The 19007-nt window shown below is 36.6% G+C and overlaps 1 protein-coding gene across 5 annotated transcripts in view; it reads left to right on the top strand.

The window, feature by feature from the left end:
- DMXL2 (Dmx like 2) overlaps positions 1–19007 on the top strand; it is a 179775-nt gene that overhangs the window by 108823 nt on the left and 51945 nt on the right. For all 5 annotated transcript variants that reach the window (XM_008016606.3, XM_008016604.3, XM_008016605.3 and 2 more), the window contains exons 16-19: positions 5609–5728; positions 9830–10057; positions 12334–14013; positions 17488–17598. In XM_008016606.3, the coding sequence (XP_008014797.2) occupies positions 5609–5728; positions 9830–10057; positions 12334–14013; positions 17488–17598 (2139 nt within the window). The remainder of the gene's footprint in view (positions 1–5608; positions 5729–9829; positions 10058–12333; positions 14014–17487; positions 17599–19007) is intronic.

The raw sequence follows: 19007 nt of genomic DNA, 5'->3' as shown, positions 1-19007 counted from the left end.
ACTTGCTTTGTCTACACAATTTTTCTTTCCTTTTCCCCCCTGAAATTTTTTTTTCCCTCGAGACAGAGTCTTGCTCTGTTGCCCAGGCTGGAGTGCAGTGGCATCATCTCAGCTTACTGTAACCTCCACCTCCCAGGTTCAAGCAATTCTCCTGCCTCAGCCTCCCAAGCCGCTGGGATTACAAGCGTGTGCCACCACACCTGGCTAATTTTTTTGTGTTATTACTAGAGTCGGAGTTTTACCCCATTGGCCAGGTTGGTCTTGAACTCCTGACCTCAAGTGATCAGCCCGCCTCGGCTCCCAAAGTGCTGGGATTACAGGTGTGAGCCACCGTGCCTGGCCCCCCTGAAATATTTTAAAGCAAATCCACCTGCAGTGTTGTTTCACTTCCATATACATTTCTAAAAATAACTCCCTTACATATTTGCTATTATCAAATTGATAATAAAATTCCTCAGAATCATGCAGTAACTACTCCCATTTTTCATTGAATTGTCAAAAAGTTGAAGTTTTTGTTTATGTGTTTTTGTTTGAATCTATATCCAAACAAGGTTTACATATTGTGTTTTCACTGTCTATTAAGAGGAGTATTTTAATCTAAAGTGATACCTTATATACATCCTCATTATGCCACTGACTTCAGAGCAAGTTTTTTTTTTTTTTTAAGTTTTTTTTTTTAATTTTTTTTTTTTAATTTTTTTTTTATTCTTTAAGTTCTGGGATACATGTGCAGAACGTGCAGGTTTGTTATATAGGTAAACACGTGCCGTGGTGGTTTGCTACACCCATGAACCCATCATCTACAATAGATATTTCTCCTAATGCTATCCCTTCCCTAGGCCCCCCAACCCCTGACAGGCCCTGGTGTGTGATGTTCCCTTCCCTGTGTCCATATGTTCTCACTGTTCAACTCCCACTTATGAGTGAGAACAAGCAGTGTTTGGTTTTCTGTTCCTGTGATAGTTTGCTGAGAATGATGGTTTCTAGCTTCATCCATGTCCCTTCAAAGGACATGAACTGATCCTTTTTTATGGCTGCATGGTATTCCGTGGTATATATGTGCCACATTTTCTTTATCCAGTCTATCATTGATGGTCATTTGGGTTGGTTCCAAGTCTTTGCTATTGTGAACAGTGCCGCAATAAACATACATGTGCATGTGTCTTTATAGTAGAATGATTTATAATCCTTTGGGTATATACCCACTAATGGGATGACTGGGTCAAATGGTATTTCTGGTTCTAGATCCTTGAGGGATTGCCACACTGTTTTCCACAATGGTTGAACTAATTTATACTCCCACCAACAATGTAAAAGCGTTCCTATTTCTCCACATCCTCTCCAGCATCTGTTGTTTCCTGACTTTTTAGTGATTGCCATCCTAACTGACGTGAGATGGTATCTCATTGTGGTTTTGATTTGCATTTCTTTAATGACCAGTGATGATGAGCATTTTTTCATGTTTGTTGGCTGCATAACTGTCTTCTTTTGAGCAGTGTCTGTTCATATCCTTTGCCCACTTTTTGATGGGGTTGTTTTTTTCATGTAAATTTGTTTAAGTTCTTTATAGATTCTGGATATTAGCCCTTTGTCAGGTGGATAGATTGTAAAAATTTTCTCCCATTCTGTAGGTTGCCTATTTACTCTGATGATAGTTTCTTTTGCTGTGCAGAAGCTCTTTAGTTTTTGTTGCCATTGCTTTTGGTGTTGTAGTCATGAAGTCTTTGTCCATGCCTATGTCCTAAATGGTATTGCCTAGGTTTTCTTCTAGGGTTTTTATGGTTTTAGGTCTGATGTTTAAGTCTTCAATCCATCTTGAGTTAATTTTTGTATAAGGTGTAAGGAAGGGGTCCAGTTTCAGTTTTCTGCATATGGCAAGTCAGTTTTCCCAACACCATTTATTAAATAGGGAATCCTTTCCCCATTGCTTATTTTTGTCAGGTTTGTCAAAGATCAGATGGTGGTAGATGTGTGGTGTTATTTCTGTGGCCTGTATTCTGTTCCATTGGTCTATATATCTGTTTTGGTACCAGTAGCATGCTGTTTTGGTTACTATAGCCTTGCAGTATAGTTCGAAGTCAGGTAGCATAATGCCTCTAGCTTTGTTCTTTTTGCTTAGTATTGTCTTGGCTATGTGAGCTCTTTTTTTTGGTTCCATATGAAATTTAAAGGGTTTTTTTCCTAATTCTGTGAGGAAAGTCAATGGTAACTTGATGGGGATAGCACTGAATCTGTAAATTACTTTTTCACGATATTGATTTTTCTTATCCATGAGCATAGAATGTTTTTCCATTTGTTTATGTCCTCTCATTTCCTTGAGCAGTGGTTTGTAGTTCTCCTTGAAGAGGTCCTTCACATCCCTTGTAAGTTGGATTCCTAGGTATTTTATTCTCATTGTAGCAATTGTGAATGGAAGTTCACTCATGATTTGGCTCTCTGTTTGTCTGTTATTGGTATATAGGAATGCTTGTGATTGTTGCACATTGATTTTGTATCCTGAGACTGCTGAAGTTGCTTATCAGCTTAAGGAGATTTTGGGCTGAGACGATTGGGTTTTCTAAATATACAATCATGTCATCTGCAAACAGAGACAATTTGACTTCTTCTCTTCCTATTTGAATACCCTTTATTGCTTTCTCTTGCCTGATTGCCCTGGCCAGAACTTTCAATACCATATTGAATAGGAGTGGTGAGATAGGGCATCCTGGTCTTGTGCTGGTTTTCAAAGGGAATACTTCCAGCTTTTGCCTATTCAGTATGATATTGGCTGTGGGTTTGTCATAAATAGCTCTTATTATTTTGAGATAAGTTTCATTAATACCTAGTTTATTGAGAGGTTTTAGCATGAGGGGCTGTTGAGTTTTATCAGAGGCCATTTCTGTATCTGTTGAGATAATCATGTGGTTTTTGTCATTGGTTCTGTTTACGTGATGGAGTACATGTATTGATTTGTGTATGTTGAACCAGCCTTGCATCCCAGGGATGAAGCCAACTTGATCGTGGTGGATAAGCTTTTTGATGTGCTGCTGGATTTGGTTTGCCAGTATTTTATTGAGGATTTTTGCATCCATGTTCATCAGGGATATTGGCCTGAAATTTTCTTTTTTTGTTGTGTCTCTGCCAGATTTTGGTATCAGGATGATGCTGGCCATATAAAATGAGTTAGGGAGGAGTCCCTCTTTTTCTATTGATTGGAATAGTTTCAGAAGGAATGGTACCAGCTCATCTTTGTACCTCTGGTAGAATTCGGCTGTGAATCTGTCTGGTCCTGGGCTTTTCTTGGTTGATAGGCTATTAATTACTGCCTCAATTTCAGAACTTGTTATTGGTCTATTTGGGGATTTCACTTCTTCCTGGTTTAGTCTTAGGAGGGTTTATATGTCTAGGAATTTATCCATTTCTTCTAGATTTTCTCGTTTATTTGTGTAGAGGTGTTTATAGTATTCTCTGATGGTAGTTTGTATTTCTGTGGGATCAGTGGTGATATCCCCTTTATCATTTTTTATTGTGTCTGTTTTATTCTTCTCTTTTTTTTTCTTTATTAGTTTGGCTAGCAGTCTATCTATTTTGTTAATCTTTTCAAAAAAACGGGCTCCTGGATTCATTGATTTTTCGAAGGGTTTTGTTGTGTCTCTGTCTCCTTTAGTTCTAGGGCAAGTTTTTTTTTTAAAAGGAGTTTCTCTGACTACTGACTTGTGATGTTGTTTAAACTTTTTCTTGTCTACTGTATTTCCTGTAAAGTGCAAGTTAGCTCTATAGACTTGATTAGGTCTGGGTTCAACATTCTAGGTGATGCAGTACTTCATAGGTATCATAGCAGAAAAAAAATAATATTCAGATATCTCACTTTTAGTCATATTAAGAGTCAGAAGATTCAATTGGTGGTGTCATTATAGTTTGACAGCAGTCTTTATCTCATGGCTTCTTCCATTGAATATTATTGATCTTACACTAGTTCATTAAGGATTGAAAAATTATGATTTTCCAATTTTATCAGTTCTCATTTATTAGCTGGAAAACGTCTGTAAATAAAAGCATTTCTTTATCTACTGGGGCTATTGGATTACTTTGAAAAACAGTTCTTTTTGGAAAGGGTTTAAGTGCTTAATTCTTTCCATTTAATTGACAGTTTCAGAATGAGGAGTCTGTGCGCTGGTTATCTCCAGCTACTACTGTTGAATTTGTTGTTGTTGTTGTTGTTGTTGTTGTTGTTGTTGTTTGGATTTCTTTGTCTTTTAAGTATCAATATGAACTCATTTTAAGAAAACTAATGAACAATAATATACATACGAGAAGTACTCATATAACTCAATGGATTTTTATGTATGTAGGATATTTCAATCAGTTGCAATCATTTTTTAAATGCCTACATAGTCCTATATTAGGCTAGTAAGTACCATTTGAAGTAGGTCCTGAGTCCTTTTGACATAACCTCATTATTGTAATAGTTTACTTTCTTTCAGGCACAAGATTTTCCTGGGTTTATCTTATAGCTGTCCTTTGCAAGAATGGAATCATCCTTCCAAAATGTTCCTTTTTAAAAAATTATTATTATACTTTAAGTTCTGGGATACATGTGCAGAACATGCAGGTTTGTTACATAGGTATACACGTGCCATGGTGGTTTGCTGCACCCGTCAACCCATCATCTACATTAGGTGTTTCTCCGAATGCTCTCCCCTCCCTAGCTCGCTACTCCTCGACAGGCCCCGATATGTTATGTTCCCCTCCCTGTGTCCATGTGTTCTCATTGTTCAACTCCCACTTATGAGTGAGAACATGCAGTGCCAAACTGTTTCTTTTAATGGAAATAGAGGCCACAATTTTAACTCTAGCAGCGCTCATTGCCAATAAGTTGTCATTATGAGTTTTCATTATTAAGGAAAGCTTTTATATCCTGCATAGATCTCATTTTCAGTTATGAAGACTATAATTGTCAACAGGGAAAATTATATATACAAGTAATGTCTTTTCTTTAAAAAATGTGTGAAATTTCTACAAAATTTCTTCTTTACCCTACCACTACTCCTTCTCCCACAACTTAAGTTTTTTTAAATGCTGTTTTCATTCAAGAAAGCAGGTTGAATATTTTATTATTTCCTTTTAATTGCCAGTTCTCTAAATAAGGAGTAAGTGCCCCAGTTACTCCAGGGGCATCATGTGAGGCTGGCTTGAGCTTTTGTATGCTCAGCACCCCGCTTACTTCCCTTCTCTCCTCCTTCCATTCTTCTTCTGCTGCTTTCCTTTCCTTTCCTTTCTTTTTTATGTAGCCTCTTTTGGTATTTGTGTAAACTCCTAGTTTATAATAGGATAAATATATTTTAACAAATTGTATTCAGTTTTGTTCTTTGATGCTCAAAGTGTCCCCTATTTGACCAGTAGGTATCCTTTCATATTAGCTTTTGTGCACTTTTGACATAACTTCATTAGTCCTTGATAGCTATCTAACTTTTGGCACAAAAATTATATAAAACTCCTCCTAAAGGTCTTTCTTGCCTTTTCTTCCCAACTTCCATGCATATCAAGAAGTGGTGGTAGCTTTTAAAAAGTGTTTTTTTAACCCTATAAAAACATACTAATTTAAATATCCTTTTCCTTTGAATAATAGGATACCGCCCACCACCATTTTCAGAAAAGTTCTTTCTAGTAGTAATTGAGAAGGACAGCAATAATAACTCTATTCTGCATATGTGGCACCTTCATCTTAAATCTGTACAAGCATGTTTAGGTAAGTAATTATAGTTTCATACAGAGATGATACATAATAAATTCATTTGGTTAATTCTGTAAAATGAAGTTCCAGTAAACTGTAAATTGAGTTGCTGAATTATGTCTCTTCTAAACTTTTAATTACAAGGTTATAAATCATTAATGAAACTGGTTAATCCTAAAAACTAGCCTATGGGCACATTAGACATATTGAAAAAAAAAATAAAAGCTTGATTTATTTTTTTCAGTGAATATTTATTGAGTGCACATTATGACTGTTCTAGATGTCCATAGAACTAATACTGTACTTTTTTGTTAATACACATTCCCATGCAGTACACTGTACATCATCAGCTTTATCATCATTAAAAGAAGCAGAATTGGCCGGGCGTGGTGGCTCATGCCTGTAATCCCAGCACTTTGGGAGGCCGAGGCGGGCAGATCATCAGGTCAGGAGATCAAGACCATCCTGGCTAACATGGTGAAACCCCATCTCTACTAAAAATGCAAAAAATTAGCCAGGCGTGATGGCGGGCACCTGTAGTCCCAGCTACTCAGGAGACTGAAGCAGGAGGATGGTGTGAACCTGGAAGGTGGAGGTTGCAGTGAGCTGAGATTGTGCCACTGCACTTCAGCCTGAGCGACAGAGCAAGATTCCGTCTCAAAAAAACAAAAAAAAGCAGAATTGCTGTTTGATAAAATATGATTGAGTGCCTGAGGCTTATAAGCAGAACTGTTTTTGTAGAACATTAAGAAATACAGGTTGGGCATGATGGCTCATGCCTATAATCCCAGCACTTTGAGAGGCTAAGGCAGGATGATTGCTTGAGCCCAGGAATTCAAGATCAGCCTGGGCAATACAGTGAGACTTCATCTCTACAAAAATAATAAAGAATTAGTCAAGTGTGGTGGCGTGTGCCTATACTTGGGAGGCTGAGATGGGAGGATTGCTTGAGCCCTTGAGGCAGAGGCTGCAATAAGCCGAGACTGCACCACTGCACTCCAGCCTAGGTGACAAAGTGAGACCCTGTCTCAAAAAAAAAAAGAAAAAAAAAAAAGAAATGCAATTGTGATTAAAAAATTATTTCAGCCATTCTTTTGCTGTACACATTTAGATTAATCTCTAAACAAATTGGGAAATCTGTAGTATGAAGCAAAGAAATTGATCATAGGTTTTTTTAAAAACAAACTTTTACTTTTTGAGAGATAATTGTTAAAATGAAGAACTGCATGGATAGCCATATCACATTGAATCTGCTTTAAACTGTTAACTCAAAATATTTGAGTTGTAATATTTTATTATTTCTTGTAATTATATTAGTTGATTTTATACAACTTCTTATACAACATTTAATACAGTGAAAGAATAATTTGTACTTTTTTGTTCACATGTATTATACATTATCACATAACTTTGTAGGTAGCAGTTCTAACTGGGCCATGAATTGGCATTAGAAAAGCCAAATTATTTGACAGAACCTTTACCTTCACCTAGTTGAGCCTAATCTTCTTGAGGCACCAGGTATTTAAAAATTCTTTCAAAGCCTTTGGAGTTAATTTTTTGCATTATATGTTGTTTGATAGAAATGCAAGAGAAGGAATCTAAAACCAGTTCATCAGGAAGAGATTCACCCAGCAGAGAATATAGTAATTTCTAGAATTTGGCACAGAGATAGGAGTGACTCTGAAGAGATTTACAGAGGTAGTAACAGATTCTTGTGGGAGGACAGGAACTGTGTGATTTTGTTTGTCCCCACTGTTTATGAGGTGTGTGTCTCACTAAAGCCAGGGTTAGAGTGGAGTTGCTTGCCTACACTGTTTGTGACAGCAGTAGGTCACAGACAATGAGATTACAGTAGAGGCAAATAATGTACTCTTCTTAGCTGTGATAGAAAGCATCCATCTTTTTGTTCTAATCTTTGCTGCAGATTTAACAGTGTATCCTGCCATTCACATTTAATGCTTAAATTTACCACAGTAGTGAATATCCTGTTAGAGGATAAATGATTGGTTTAAATTTTGTTAGAGAAGGGAACATATTGAGTACCTGCCAGGTACTGAGATTGGTGCTTTAAATATGTGAGATAGATATTATACCCAGTTTACTAATGGAGTAAGGGTAAGTAACTTGACCAAGACCCATTATATAGTTTGTCACAGAACCAAGTTTCAAAATCAGGCCTTGGTGACTCTAAAGTCTTTGCTTTTTTTTTTTCTGCTCTTGTTTTCTTTCTTAGCATGAGATACATGTTAGAAAATAGTATGCTTTACAGGAAGAGAAATGATGTAGTTTTAACCTTATTTTGCTGGTGAAAAAGTAGCCAGAGATGGTGAAGTGCCTGGCCTAAGGAAACACATCTCATTAATGATAGAGCCAGGAGTGGGACTCCTGTATTCTGACTATGGATTCAAGTTTATAGTCTTATTTCATTTTACAAAAAAATTTTTTCATATTTCTTATTGGCCTACCAGTATAAGATAGATTGACATGTTTAACAGAAACAAAAGGGGATTGATTATTATTTATTAGATATTCTGGTGCTCCTTGAGATGTACAAGGCAGTAACATATTATCCCTGCCTTTAGTGAATTTGTGGTCCAATGGGGAGAGACAGATACACAGGTAAATAAATAAATAAATATAATATAGAATATCTCTTATACGTCACGGAAGAACAGATAACTGAATCTTAGAGATTTATACTCACTGGAAGTTCTTTGGAAGATCAAGTCAATATGGCTTACAAAGGCAGTCAACTAATATTGTCTTAAATTTTCTTACAACTTTTACTTTTTGTGTTTATTCTTGAAATCATTCTCTGACTTTGAGTACTTAATAGGAGGCTGCTAGTGTAATGTCTTCTTTGCCCCTAGCTAATTATATGGCCTCAGGAAAATCACTAAGCTCTCTAAGTTTAAATTTCTTAATCTAAAAGTGAGGCAGTACGTTGCTATTTCTTAAAGTTTGGTTCATGATCCATCTGTTTCAAAAACACCTGGGCTGCTTTACTGGGATCTACCCCATATCATCTAAATCAGTGTCTCTGTGGTTAGGCCTGGGAATTTGCGTGTTAACAAATTCCTCAAGCTATTAATGTGTTTTAAAGGTTGTAAACACTGGACTGTGTAAGGGGTTTCTTTTAGGTTTTACATGTTGTGATTCTTCCCTGTCAGTCTCCCATGATGGAACTGATGCTAAGAAAGAGTAAAATTGTAAAAAAAAAAAAAAAAAAAGCTTATCAGGGTAACTAAGGAAAAGTTTGAAAATTGACCTTGTCTCCAAAGTAATTTTTTAAACACATTTTATTGATGCATAATAATTATACATACTTATGGGGTACATGTGATGTTTTTATACATGGATATAATATGTAATGATCATATCAGGGTATTTAGGATATTCATTACTTTGAAGTTTATTGTTTCTTCAGGTTGGGAACATTTCAGATCTTCTAGCTCTTTTGAAATATATATTGTTGTTAACTGTAGTCATTCTACTGTGCTATCAAACAATAGAACTTATTTCTTCTGTCTAACTTTTTGTTTGTACCTATTAAACAGTCTCTTCACCCACCTCACAACCCTTCCCATTCTCGGGTGTCTGTTATTCTATTATCTACCTCCGTGAGATCCACTTTCTTAGCTCTCACATGTGAGGGAAAGAACAGGTGATATTTGTATTTCTGTGCCTGGCTTGTTTCACTTAACATGGTGACCTTTGGTTTCCAACTGTGTTGCTGCAAGTGACAGGATTTCTTTCTTGTTTATAGCTGAATAGTATTCCATTGTGTATATACCACATTTTCTTTATCTGTGTATTCACTGATGGATACTTAGGTTAATTTTATGTCTTGGCTGTTGTGTATAGTGCTACAATAAATGTAGGGGTGCAGTTATCCCTTTGATACACTGATTTCCTTTCCTTTGGATAAACACCTAGTAGTGAGATTGCTGAGTCGTATGGTCATTCTATTTTAAAGAGTTCTCTTTTCTCTGTATCCTCACCTCCAAAATACTTTTAAGAAGCTATGTTTCTTAAATAAAAACAAAATAATATTCTAGCTCATATTTATAGTAATGATATACATACATTTTGTAATATTATAATTTATTTTTAAAGCTAAAGCTTCAGAAGGTGCTTCCTCTGAGAGTCTACTTTCAGTCCCTGGACAGAAGAATGTAGATTCTTCTCCAGAAACCTCTCCTAGTGTGAGCCCCATGCCACATTCTTCATCAATTGCCAATCTTCAAACTGCCAGTAAACTTATTCTGAGTTCTAGACTGGTGTATAGCCAACCCCTTGATCTCCCAGAATCAGTTGAAGTAATAAGAGCAACTCCTTCAGCAGGTAAGGTCATTTTAAGACTGCACAGTGGTAGCTCATAGTGATAAAATGTATGAACTCTTTAGTAGATAAAATAGATGAACTTCTGAAATATGTGCTATGTTGACATTAAAATAAAGATTTATTTTCTTTTAATGATATGTCTAGATGTTTAGAAACATGTCTTTATTAGAAATAATTTCCTGACTGGGTGCAGTGGCTCACTTCTGTAATCCCAGCACTTTGGGAGGCTGAGGTAGGTGGATCACTTGAGGTCAGTAGTTCAAGACTACCCTGGCTAACATGGTGAAACCTTGTCTCTACTAAGAATACAAAAATTAGTTGGGCATGGTGGCATGCACCTGTAATCCCAGCTACTTGGGAAGCTGAGGCAGGAGAATCACTTGAACTCGAGAGGCGGAGGTTGCAGTGACCCGACATTGCACTATTGCACTCCAGCCTGGGCAGGCAACAGAGCGAGACTACACACACACACACACACACACACACACACACACACACACACACAAATTTCCTGTGATAAATGTAATCAGCTTGACAGAAAATAGTGTAAATTTTTACTATTTTGTGTGTTTTTTTTTGAGATGGAGTCTTGCTCTGTTGCCCAGGCTGGAGTGCAGTGGTGCTATCTTGGCTCACTGCAAGTTCCCCTCCTGGGTTCACACCCATTCTCCTGCCTCAGCCTCCCAAATAACTGGGACTGCAGGAGCCTGCCACCACGCCCAGCTAATTTTTTTGTATTTTTAGTAGAGACGGGGTTTCACCATGTTAGCCAGGATGGTCTTGATCTCCTGACCTCGTGATCCACCCGCCTCGGCCTCCCAAAGTGCTGGGATTACAGGCGTGAGCCACCATGCCCGGCCAAAATAGTGTAAATATTTTAATGTGAGATGTCTTGCCTATACTTTGGAATATCATGATACTAAAAATTTTAAAGAACAAATTCATTTGTAAACCACTGAGGCTTTTTTTTTGTTTTAATTAAGACTTTTCATTCACATTGTGGTAATCATATCTCACTTTTATTAAGAGTGTTTGAACAAGGGTTGGCAGATACTCTGAGGAAAAATGTAGGATAAAAGACTATAGTTTGGCTGGTCTGGAATGATACCGACTTTAGCAAGATAGATAAGATATTTGGAGGGCAAGACTGGCAGCTGTATTTAAAGTGATCTGCTACTTGTAGAATTTTAATTGGGGAGTTTCTAGAATAGTGTTTTTTGGAAACCAAAATTGGAGGTTCAGGGCTGTTAATATTACTGGTGGATGATATTCAGTAAGGGTGTTTTCTCATTCATCCCTAAGACAGGTTTGCATTTACAGTTGGAAAGATCATATTGAGAAGAGTGTATTCTGGGCTTTTGTGGCTGGTGCAGATCTAGGCCAGTTTGTTAATCTTTCAAAATATTTGAAAGGTTTGAGTTATATTCAAGTTTATTGGAGTTCGTGATAATAAATTATATTTTACAGAGGCCTTATAAAATGTCTTATTTGACAATAATATTCTAGGGGAAACAGTAACTGATCCCAGTTGTTTAGATGGAACAGGCTCAGATGATTAATTAAGTAGCTTTCCCACTGTTAATGAAATTATTGATGGATTGAAACTCAAATCCAGATCTTCTGACCTCAGATCTTAATCTCTATATCCCCTTGGCTTAGGGTTGACAACAGACGTACCTTGTTAGTCTTTGGCAGTCAGGAATAGATAAGAGGGTTCTGGTTCAGTGCTAAGAGAGGATGAATTAAACTTGGTAGAATGGGTAAGTTCTATTGGTCTGTTTTGCTGTCTGAAACAAAATTTAATGTACCACCTGGGGTCTGGATTATTTGAGGGAGGGTTAGGGGCATTTGAAAGGCAAATTGTAAAGCTCAGTTAAGTATTCATGATGAAAATGATTAAATATATAGTATGAAAGTCTAGGGAGGCATGTTGTGAAGGTAAATTTAAATAATAGAAACACATTAAGGGTTGACTTATTTCAGTGCTTTTGAGTTTTATTTTAATTAAATGGTTGCCTCATTTAAACTTAATTACCTAAAAACAAATTAAGTGATTATTATTGCATACCTTGATTTCACTGTGGGCTCTTCAAGACCTTTATAGATACGTTGGCCAATGTACATTTAGTGGGATACTAGTTAAGAGGAAGACTACAGAGTTATTCTAAAGAAGCTCATAGTGACTTTGAATTGATCACATTCCAGAATTTGATTATTACTATATTATTTTGTGGCTTTATTATTATTATAACTAACTTTGCTTTTTCTTTTTTAAGGCCATCTGAGTTCTTCTTCAATTTATCCAGTGTGCCTTGCACCTTATTTAGTGGTTACAACTTGTTCTGACAATAAAGTACGCTTCTGGAAATGTTGTATGGAAACCAACCCAGACTGTAATAAAAGTGATGAGAAAGAAATTTATCATTGGAAGAGATGGCCTTTGATGAATGATGAAGGAGAAGATAATAGCAGTACAGTGAGCATCGTGGGAAGACCAGTTGCTGTTAGCTGTTCATACACAGGTCGCCTTGCAGTGGCTTATAAGCAACCTATCCACCATAATGGTTTTATTTCTAAAGAATTTTCCATGCATGTTTGTATATTTGAATGTGAATCTACAGGAGGATCAGAGTGGGTTTTAGAACAAACAATTCATCTTGATGATTTGGTTAAGGTTGGGAGTGTACTTGATTCAAGGGTCAGCGTTGACAGTAATCTGTTTGTATATAGCAAGTCAGATGCACTCTTGAGCAAGGATAGATATCTTATTCCGAATATCAAACATTTAGTACATTTGGACTGGGTATCAAAAGAAGATGGCTCCCACATTCTTACAGTGGGGGTCGGTGCTAATATCTTCATGTATGGAAGGCTTTCAGGAATTGTGACTGAGCAAACCAACAGTAAGGATGGAGTAGCTGTCATTACTTTACCACTAGGTGGTAGTATCAAGCAAGGGGTTAGGTCAAGATGGGTTCTTCTCAGATCTATAGACTTGGTATCTTCCGTTGATGGTACTCCTTCACTGCCTGTTTCTCTCTCTTGGGTAAGAGATGGGATATTGGTGGTAGGAATGGATTGTGAAATGCATGTATATGCACAGTGGAAGCATGCTGTCAAATTTGGAGACACTGAAGCTGATAGTCCTAATGCAGAAGAGGCAGCAATGCAAGATCATTTGACCTTTAAATCTAATATGCTGGCAAGAAAAAGTATTGTTGAAGGAACAGCTGTTTCTGATGATGTTTTTTGTTCACCAACTGTAATTCAAGATGGTGGCTTATTTGAGGCTGCACATGTACTTTCCCCTACTCTTCCACAGTATCATCCAACTCAGCTGTTAGAATTGATGGATTTAGGGAAAGTGCGAAGGGCTAAAGCCATTCTCTCTCATTTAGTAAAATGTATTGCAGGTGAAGTAGCAATAGTTAGAGATGCTGATGCTGGAGAAGGAACTAAGCGACATCTTTCTCGAACTATTAGTGTAAGCGGCAGTACAGCAAAGGAAACAGTCACCGTAGGAAAAGATGGTACTCGAGATTATACTGAGATAGATTCTATCCCTCCACTCCCACTATATGCATTACTTGCTGCAGATCAAGATATATCCTACAGAATTTCAGAAGAAAGTACAAAGATACCACAGAGCTATGAAGATCAGACAGTAAGTCAACCAGAGGATCAGTATTCAGAGCTGTTTCAAATCCAGGATATAACAACGGATGATATTGATTTAGAGCCCGAAAAGAGAGAAAACAAATCAAAAGTAATAAATCTTTCTCAATATGGACCAGCTTACTTTGGCCAAGAACATGCAAGGGTACTTTCAAGTCATCTTATGCACTCAAGTCTACCAGGCCTTACCCGTTTGGAGCAGATGTTCCTTGTAGCTTTGGCTGATACAGTGGCTACTACCAGTACTGAGCTTGATGAAAGCAGAGATAAGAGTTGCTCAGGTAAATATTCTCACTAAAAATGGATAAAGTTGTACCTAATAGAAATATTTGTATTATCTGTATACTGACTCATTTATTGAATTGTAGTCTCAACTTTCAAACTTTGCATGGAAAAGACCTCCTTAATAGGCAATTACTATTATATAATATGCTCAGAAAAGACAGTTGAGCAGGCATATGAATGCACAGATTTGTGAGATCCATGTGCATTCTCTCATGAGCTTTTACACTGAAACCTTTGTGACATTTTTGATTTATAATCTCTTGTTTTTTGTGTGTGTTTGGGTGGGTTTTTTGTTTGTCTGTTTTTTTGAGACAGGGTCTTGCTCTGTTGCCCAGGCTGGAGTTGAGTGGCGCAGTCACGGGTCACTGTAGCCTTAACCTCTCAGGCTCAAGTAATCTTCTCACCTCAGTCTCCTAAATAGCTGGGACCACAGGTGTGCACCACCATGGGGCCCAGCTAATTTCTTTTTATTTTTTTGTAGGGACTGGTTCTCCTTATGTTGCCCAGGCTAGTCTCGAACTCCTGAGCTCAAGCAGTCCTCCTGCCTTGGCCTCCCACAGTGCTGGGATTATAGGCATGAGCACCATGGACTGGCCAAGTCTCTCGTTTTTTTAAATCAGATTGATCCCTGTGATTTTTCCTTTGATAATAACAGCCCATTTGGTAATGTTAGTGTGGAATCATGAGGCTTATTGGGACCTCATGGGCTCAACTTTTTGGTCTTCCCATTTCTAGCCATAAACAACTTTTTACAATTACCTAATTTTCTCCAAAAAGTCTCTTCAGAGAGGTTTCCTTACAGTTAATGTCATACGTATTTTGCCTAATTCATTCTGTAACTAGAAAATTTGTGGCTGCTTCCTAGAACTAGATTCCATTCTCTTTTATGCACATAGTTCAGGGTAATGTTGTAGATTGTAAATGATAGCATTGGCAAAGGAAACTGAAAATTAATGATCAAAATTTCATTAATTCAATAAATATTGTGGAGGAGTGAAAAATGGCTGTGTTTCAGATACTTTCTTTACTTTATCATATTTAATTATCACAATCTTCTAGCAGATAGCTATTATTATGTTTAACTTTATAGATGAAGACACTGATCCTTAAGAAATTAAGGGACTCACCTGAGATCACATAGACATTAAGGAGTAGAAGTGGGGTTCATATGTGGATAAATTATTGACTCAAAGCCTGTACCCTTTTAACTATTTCATAATTTCCAGATTTGTGGGGGAAAGGCAGCTGGAAAATATCTCTTCATGTAGATTTACATCCCTATAGTATATCCCCCAAAGTTTTCTCCTCTGCAGGTTAAAATAACTAGAGGCCTTCTAGGGTTTTGCCTGTGACTTATTTTCTCACTATTAATTGGAAGAGAAAAATCTTAACCATTATGAGGTTGTATGCAGTTGAGTGAGATTCTTCCCAGAACAACCTTAAGCTTGTGTTGTGTGTTTAATATATATTAGTTTTTACTGTGGGACATTAAGAAAGTAGGCATGCCATAATTTGTAAAAAAAAAAAAAAACAAAACAAAAAAACAAAACCAAAACAGTTTACACTTTCTAATACAAAAGTGTATCATTGGCTAAAGCAATATAGAAATAGTGTATCCTGGACACAGTGGACATTGATGAGGTAATAAGGCAGGAATGAATGTCTCCATTTCACAGGTGGGAAACCGAAGGTCAGAGATTAAATGAGTTACACGTCTCAGTAAATGGATTCTAAGTAAATGAGTTCTTCCACTTGTTTCGGTGAGACAACGTACAGTCATTCTTGACTCTGCTTTCTCTCATACCTCATATCCAGTTCACTGGCAAATGCTATCAGTTCTATTAATATCCAGAATCCAATAAATCAGTTATCATTACCTCTGCAGTTACTTCTCTGGTCCAAGTCCCTGTCATCTCCTAACTGCTTTATTCTTGTTACCTCCGTCTGTTCTTTGCCTAGGAACCAGTGATTCTTTTAAAACCAAATCACATTAAATCTCTCCTTTGCTCAGTATAAACCGGTGCCTTCCTGTCTCACTTTAGAATAAAAGTTAAGAGCCTTAAAGTGGCCTAAAAGTCCCACACAATCTGTACTCATTTCTGCTCTATTAGAATGCTCGTCTTCCAGATTCATGCATGGCTCATTCCTTTACTTCCTCAAGTTGCTGCTGGCATGTCATCTTACTGGAGAGTTCTTTCCTGGCCATACTGTATGAAATAGAACTCTCTTACTCTAGCATTCCCTATCTCTCAGTTCTGCTTTATTTCCCTTCGTAGCATTAATTTCCACATATTATTTGTTTATTGTTTGTCTCTACCTCCTAAAATATGATCCCCAAGAGAGTAGGGACTTTGCCTTACGCTGCTGAATTCCCAGTACCTGAAGAGTTCCTCACATGTAATAGATGCTTGATTTGTTGAATGAATAAGTGGACAAATGAGCATGGTGGCTCACACCTTTAATGGCAGCACTTTGGGAGACTAAGGTGGGAGGATTGCTTGAGGCCAGGACTTTTAGACCGTCTTGGGCAACATAGCGAGATCCTGTGTCTATAAATAAATAAATAGATAGATATTAGGTTGGTGCAAAAGTAATGGCAAAACTGCAAATACTTTTGCACCAACCTAATAGCTATCTATCTAGCTAAATAAATAGATAGATGGATAGATAGATAGATAGATTGATATAGGTAATGAAAAGCAGAGCTAGGGCTTGATCTTTGGCCATTTAAAAGTTTTTGTTGTTTTTTTTTTTCTGGAAAATATTGTTTGATTGTATAATGTTTGAGTACTTCTGAAGTGTCAGTTATTGGGCTAGGTGCTGTCAGTATTTTTGCTTTGCTTTTATCCAGCGGTGGCTATAGTTTTGGTTACACTTGCCACACCTTCATACTTCGACTAAGTGGAATTCATTTGTATAAATAAATTTGTGGAATCAAGGTGAAGATTCAGCCTAACCATGTAACACTGACTAGCCAGGGGATTCAAATTTTAAATCTTTGGTAGTACGATATTTCAGTTAATTTAACCAAGGTAGAAAATATTACCTGTTTAAATATATAACAAATGATTTCACATCAGTTATGTAATTTCCATTACATCTCATTGGAATTCGTGTAGAAAATATTATTAAAAGTTGTACCTAACATACTATAGTTAATATATTTTTTATTGGATTTCAAGATGTCTTTCTTTATTATGTCACTATAAATGCTCTTGTTATCTGTTCTAATAGTTAATTGTATTTCCCCAAATCATTTTTCTTTTAAGAGTTTTAGTAGTCACATATATTTTTTTGTAAAGATATGATTTTTTTGTAAAAATGTTAAAGTGTTCAGGAAGGAATACACTAAAAATATCTTATGTATTTTATATAAATTATGACTAAGTTTAATGTTTGTTTTATAGCTTATCAGTTTGTGGCCTCTTGCATTCCTTTTTCCTTAAACGTATTTCCTGTTTAAATTACAGGAAGAGATACATTAGATGAGTGTGGTTTGAGATACTTGTTAGCTATGCGCCTACACACATGCCTTTTGACATCTCTGCCTCCCTTATACCGAGTACAGCTACTTCATCAAGGTAATTCACTCACTGAAGCTTTGCACAACTTTTACTTAATATTGGAGCGGTGGGGTTTATTCACATTTGTGTATAAACATTAGGTAAGTCATTACGTGCATACCTATCACTGGCCTTAAGATCTTTCTGTCACATAGTACCTACTTACCATTTTTCTATGCATCCTTTGGCTCTATTCTGTGACTTACTCTTCTAACTAAGTTTCTTAGAATTTATTTACTGAAGTAGTAGCTTAGGGGGTAAATGTGGTATGCCTGAGATGGTAACCTGAAGTGGCTCTCTGCAGAGTAGCCCTAAATATCTTGATGTCTTTTCTTTGAAAAATTGTGTAAACTTTGCTCTGTGATATGTTTTTGTATTTATTTTAATGTAAGCATTATGTTCTAGTTATTTGCCAGCAAGTAAAGTTGATGATTCAGGAAGATCTGCCGTATGGATAACAGCGGATTTGCATACTTCAGGCATACTGCCACACCTGATTTGAGACTTAAGGATTTATATCAGCCTTGTTATTACAGATTAAAAAATTGAAATCATAGAATTAAAAGTGACCTGCCCAGGATACAGGACTATTTATTAGAAGATTTGGAGTTCGAATCCCAGTCCAGACCTCATTTCATTGGACCATATTTCTTTTGAAACCAACATCTTGGAAAGAGTCCCATAATATATGTCTTAGTATTACAGAACCTAGAACACTAGGCTTGATAGACTGTTATTCCTACCCATGGCACTTATACCCTTTAACCTATGAATGTTCTTTGAAAACATAACTTTAAATAGCCATCTGAAATTCTGTGTCTGAACTGTATTTTATCTACCCAATCCTTTATTTTTGAAATAGATTTTGCTGAGGTTTTTTTTCTATTTGAATTGTCACTGTAATGAAGAACCTTGTAACTTGGCAAGTATTTACATTCCTGTTTATTTCCTCATGCTAGTTTTCTAGCAGTGGAATTACTGAATCAAAAGGCGTGAAAATTATTCACTCTTGATAAGATAAGTATCATGAAAATGCCCTTCAGAAATACTGTGCTCATTTACATTCCCAGAAGTTTGTATACACTTACTGTGTACTCACAAAAATTGAAAACAAAAAATTATTAAAAATGTAAAATAAAAAAAGTTTGATGATGCCAAAACTCAACCCATTGCCCACATTTGATATTAACATTTTAAGCAATCTATGCCATTCGGATAGATTTTTAAAATGGTATCTCCATGTTCTCTTTAATTTTGGGTGATAGTCAAGTGGTATTGAATCAATTAATAACAATTTTGTACATTTCCTAGGGCAATCTAAAACACTTCAAATTTCTAAAGCTTTGTCAAATTCCATTTTCCCTTCTATTACAGTTAAAGCATGGGCAATGAGAAGTGACTGGTGTTATAGGTGATGGTCCTGGGAC

The sequence above is a fragment of the Chlorocebus sabaeus genome, chromosome 26 (genome assembly GCF_047675955.1).
Source record: "Chlorocebus sabaeus isolate Y175 chromosome 26, mChlSab1.0.hap1, whole genome shotgun sequence".
NCBI lineage: Eukaryota > Metazoa > Chordata > Mammalia > Primates > Cercopithecidae > Chlorocebus > Chlorocebus sabaeus.
This window is presented reverse-complemented; position numbering and strand designations above follow the sequence as displayed.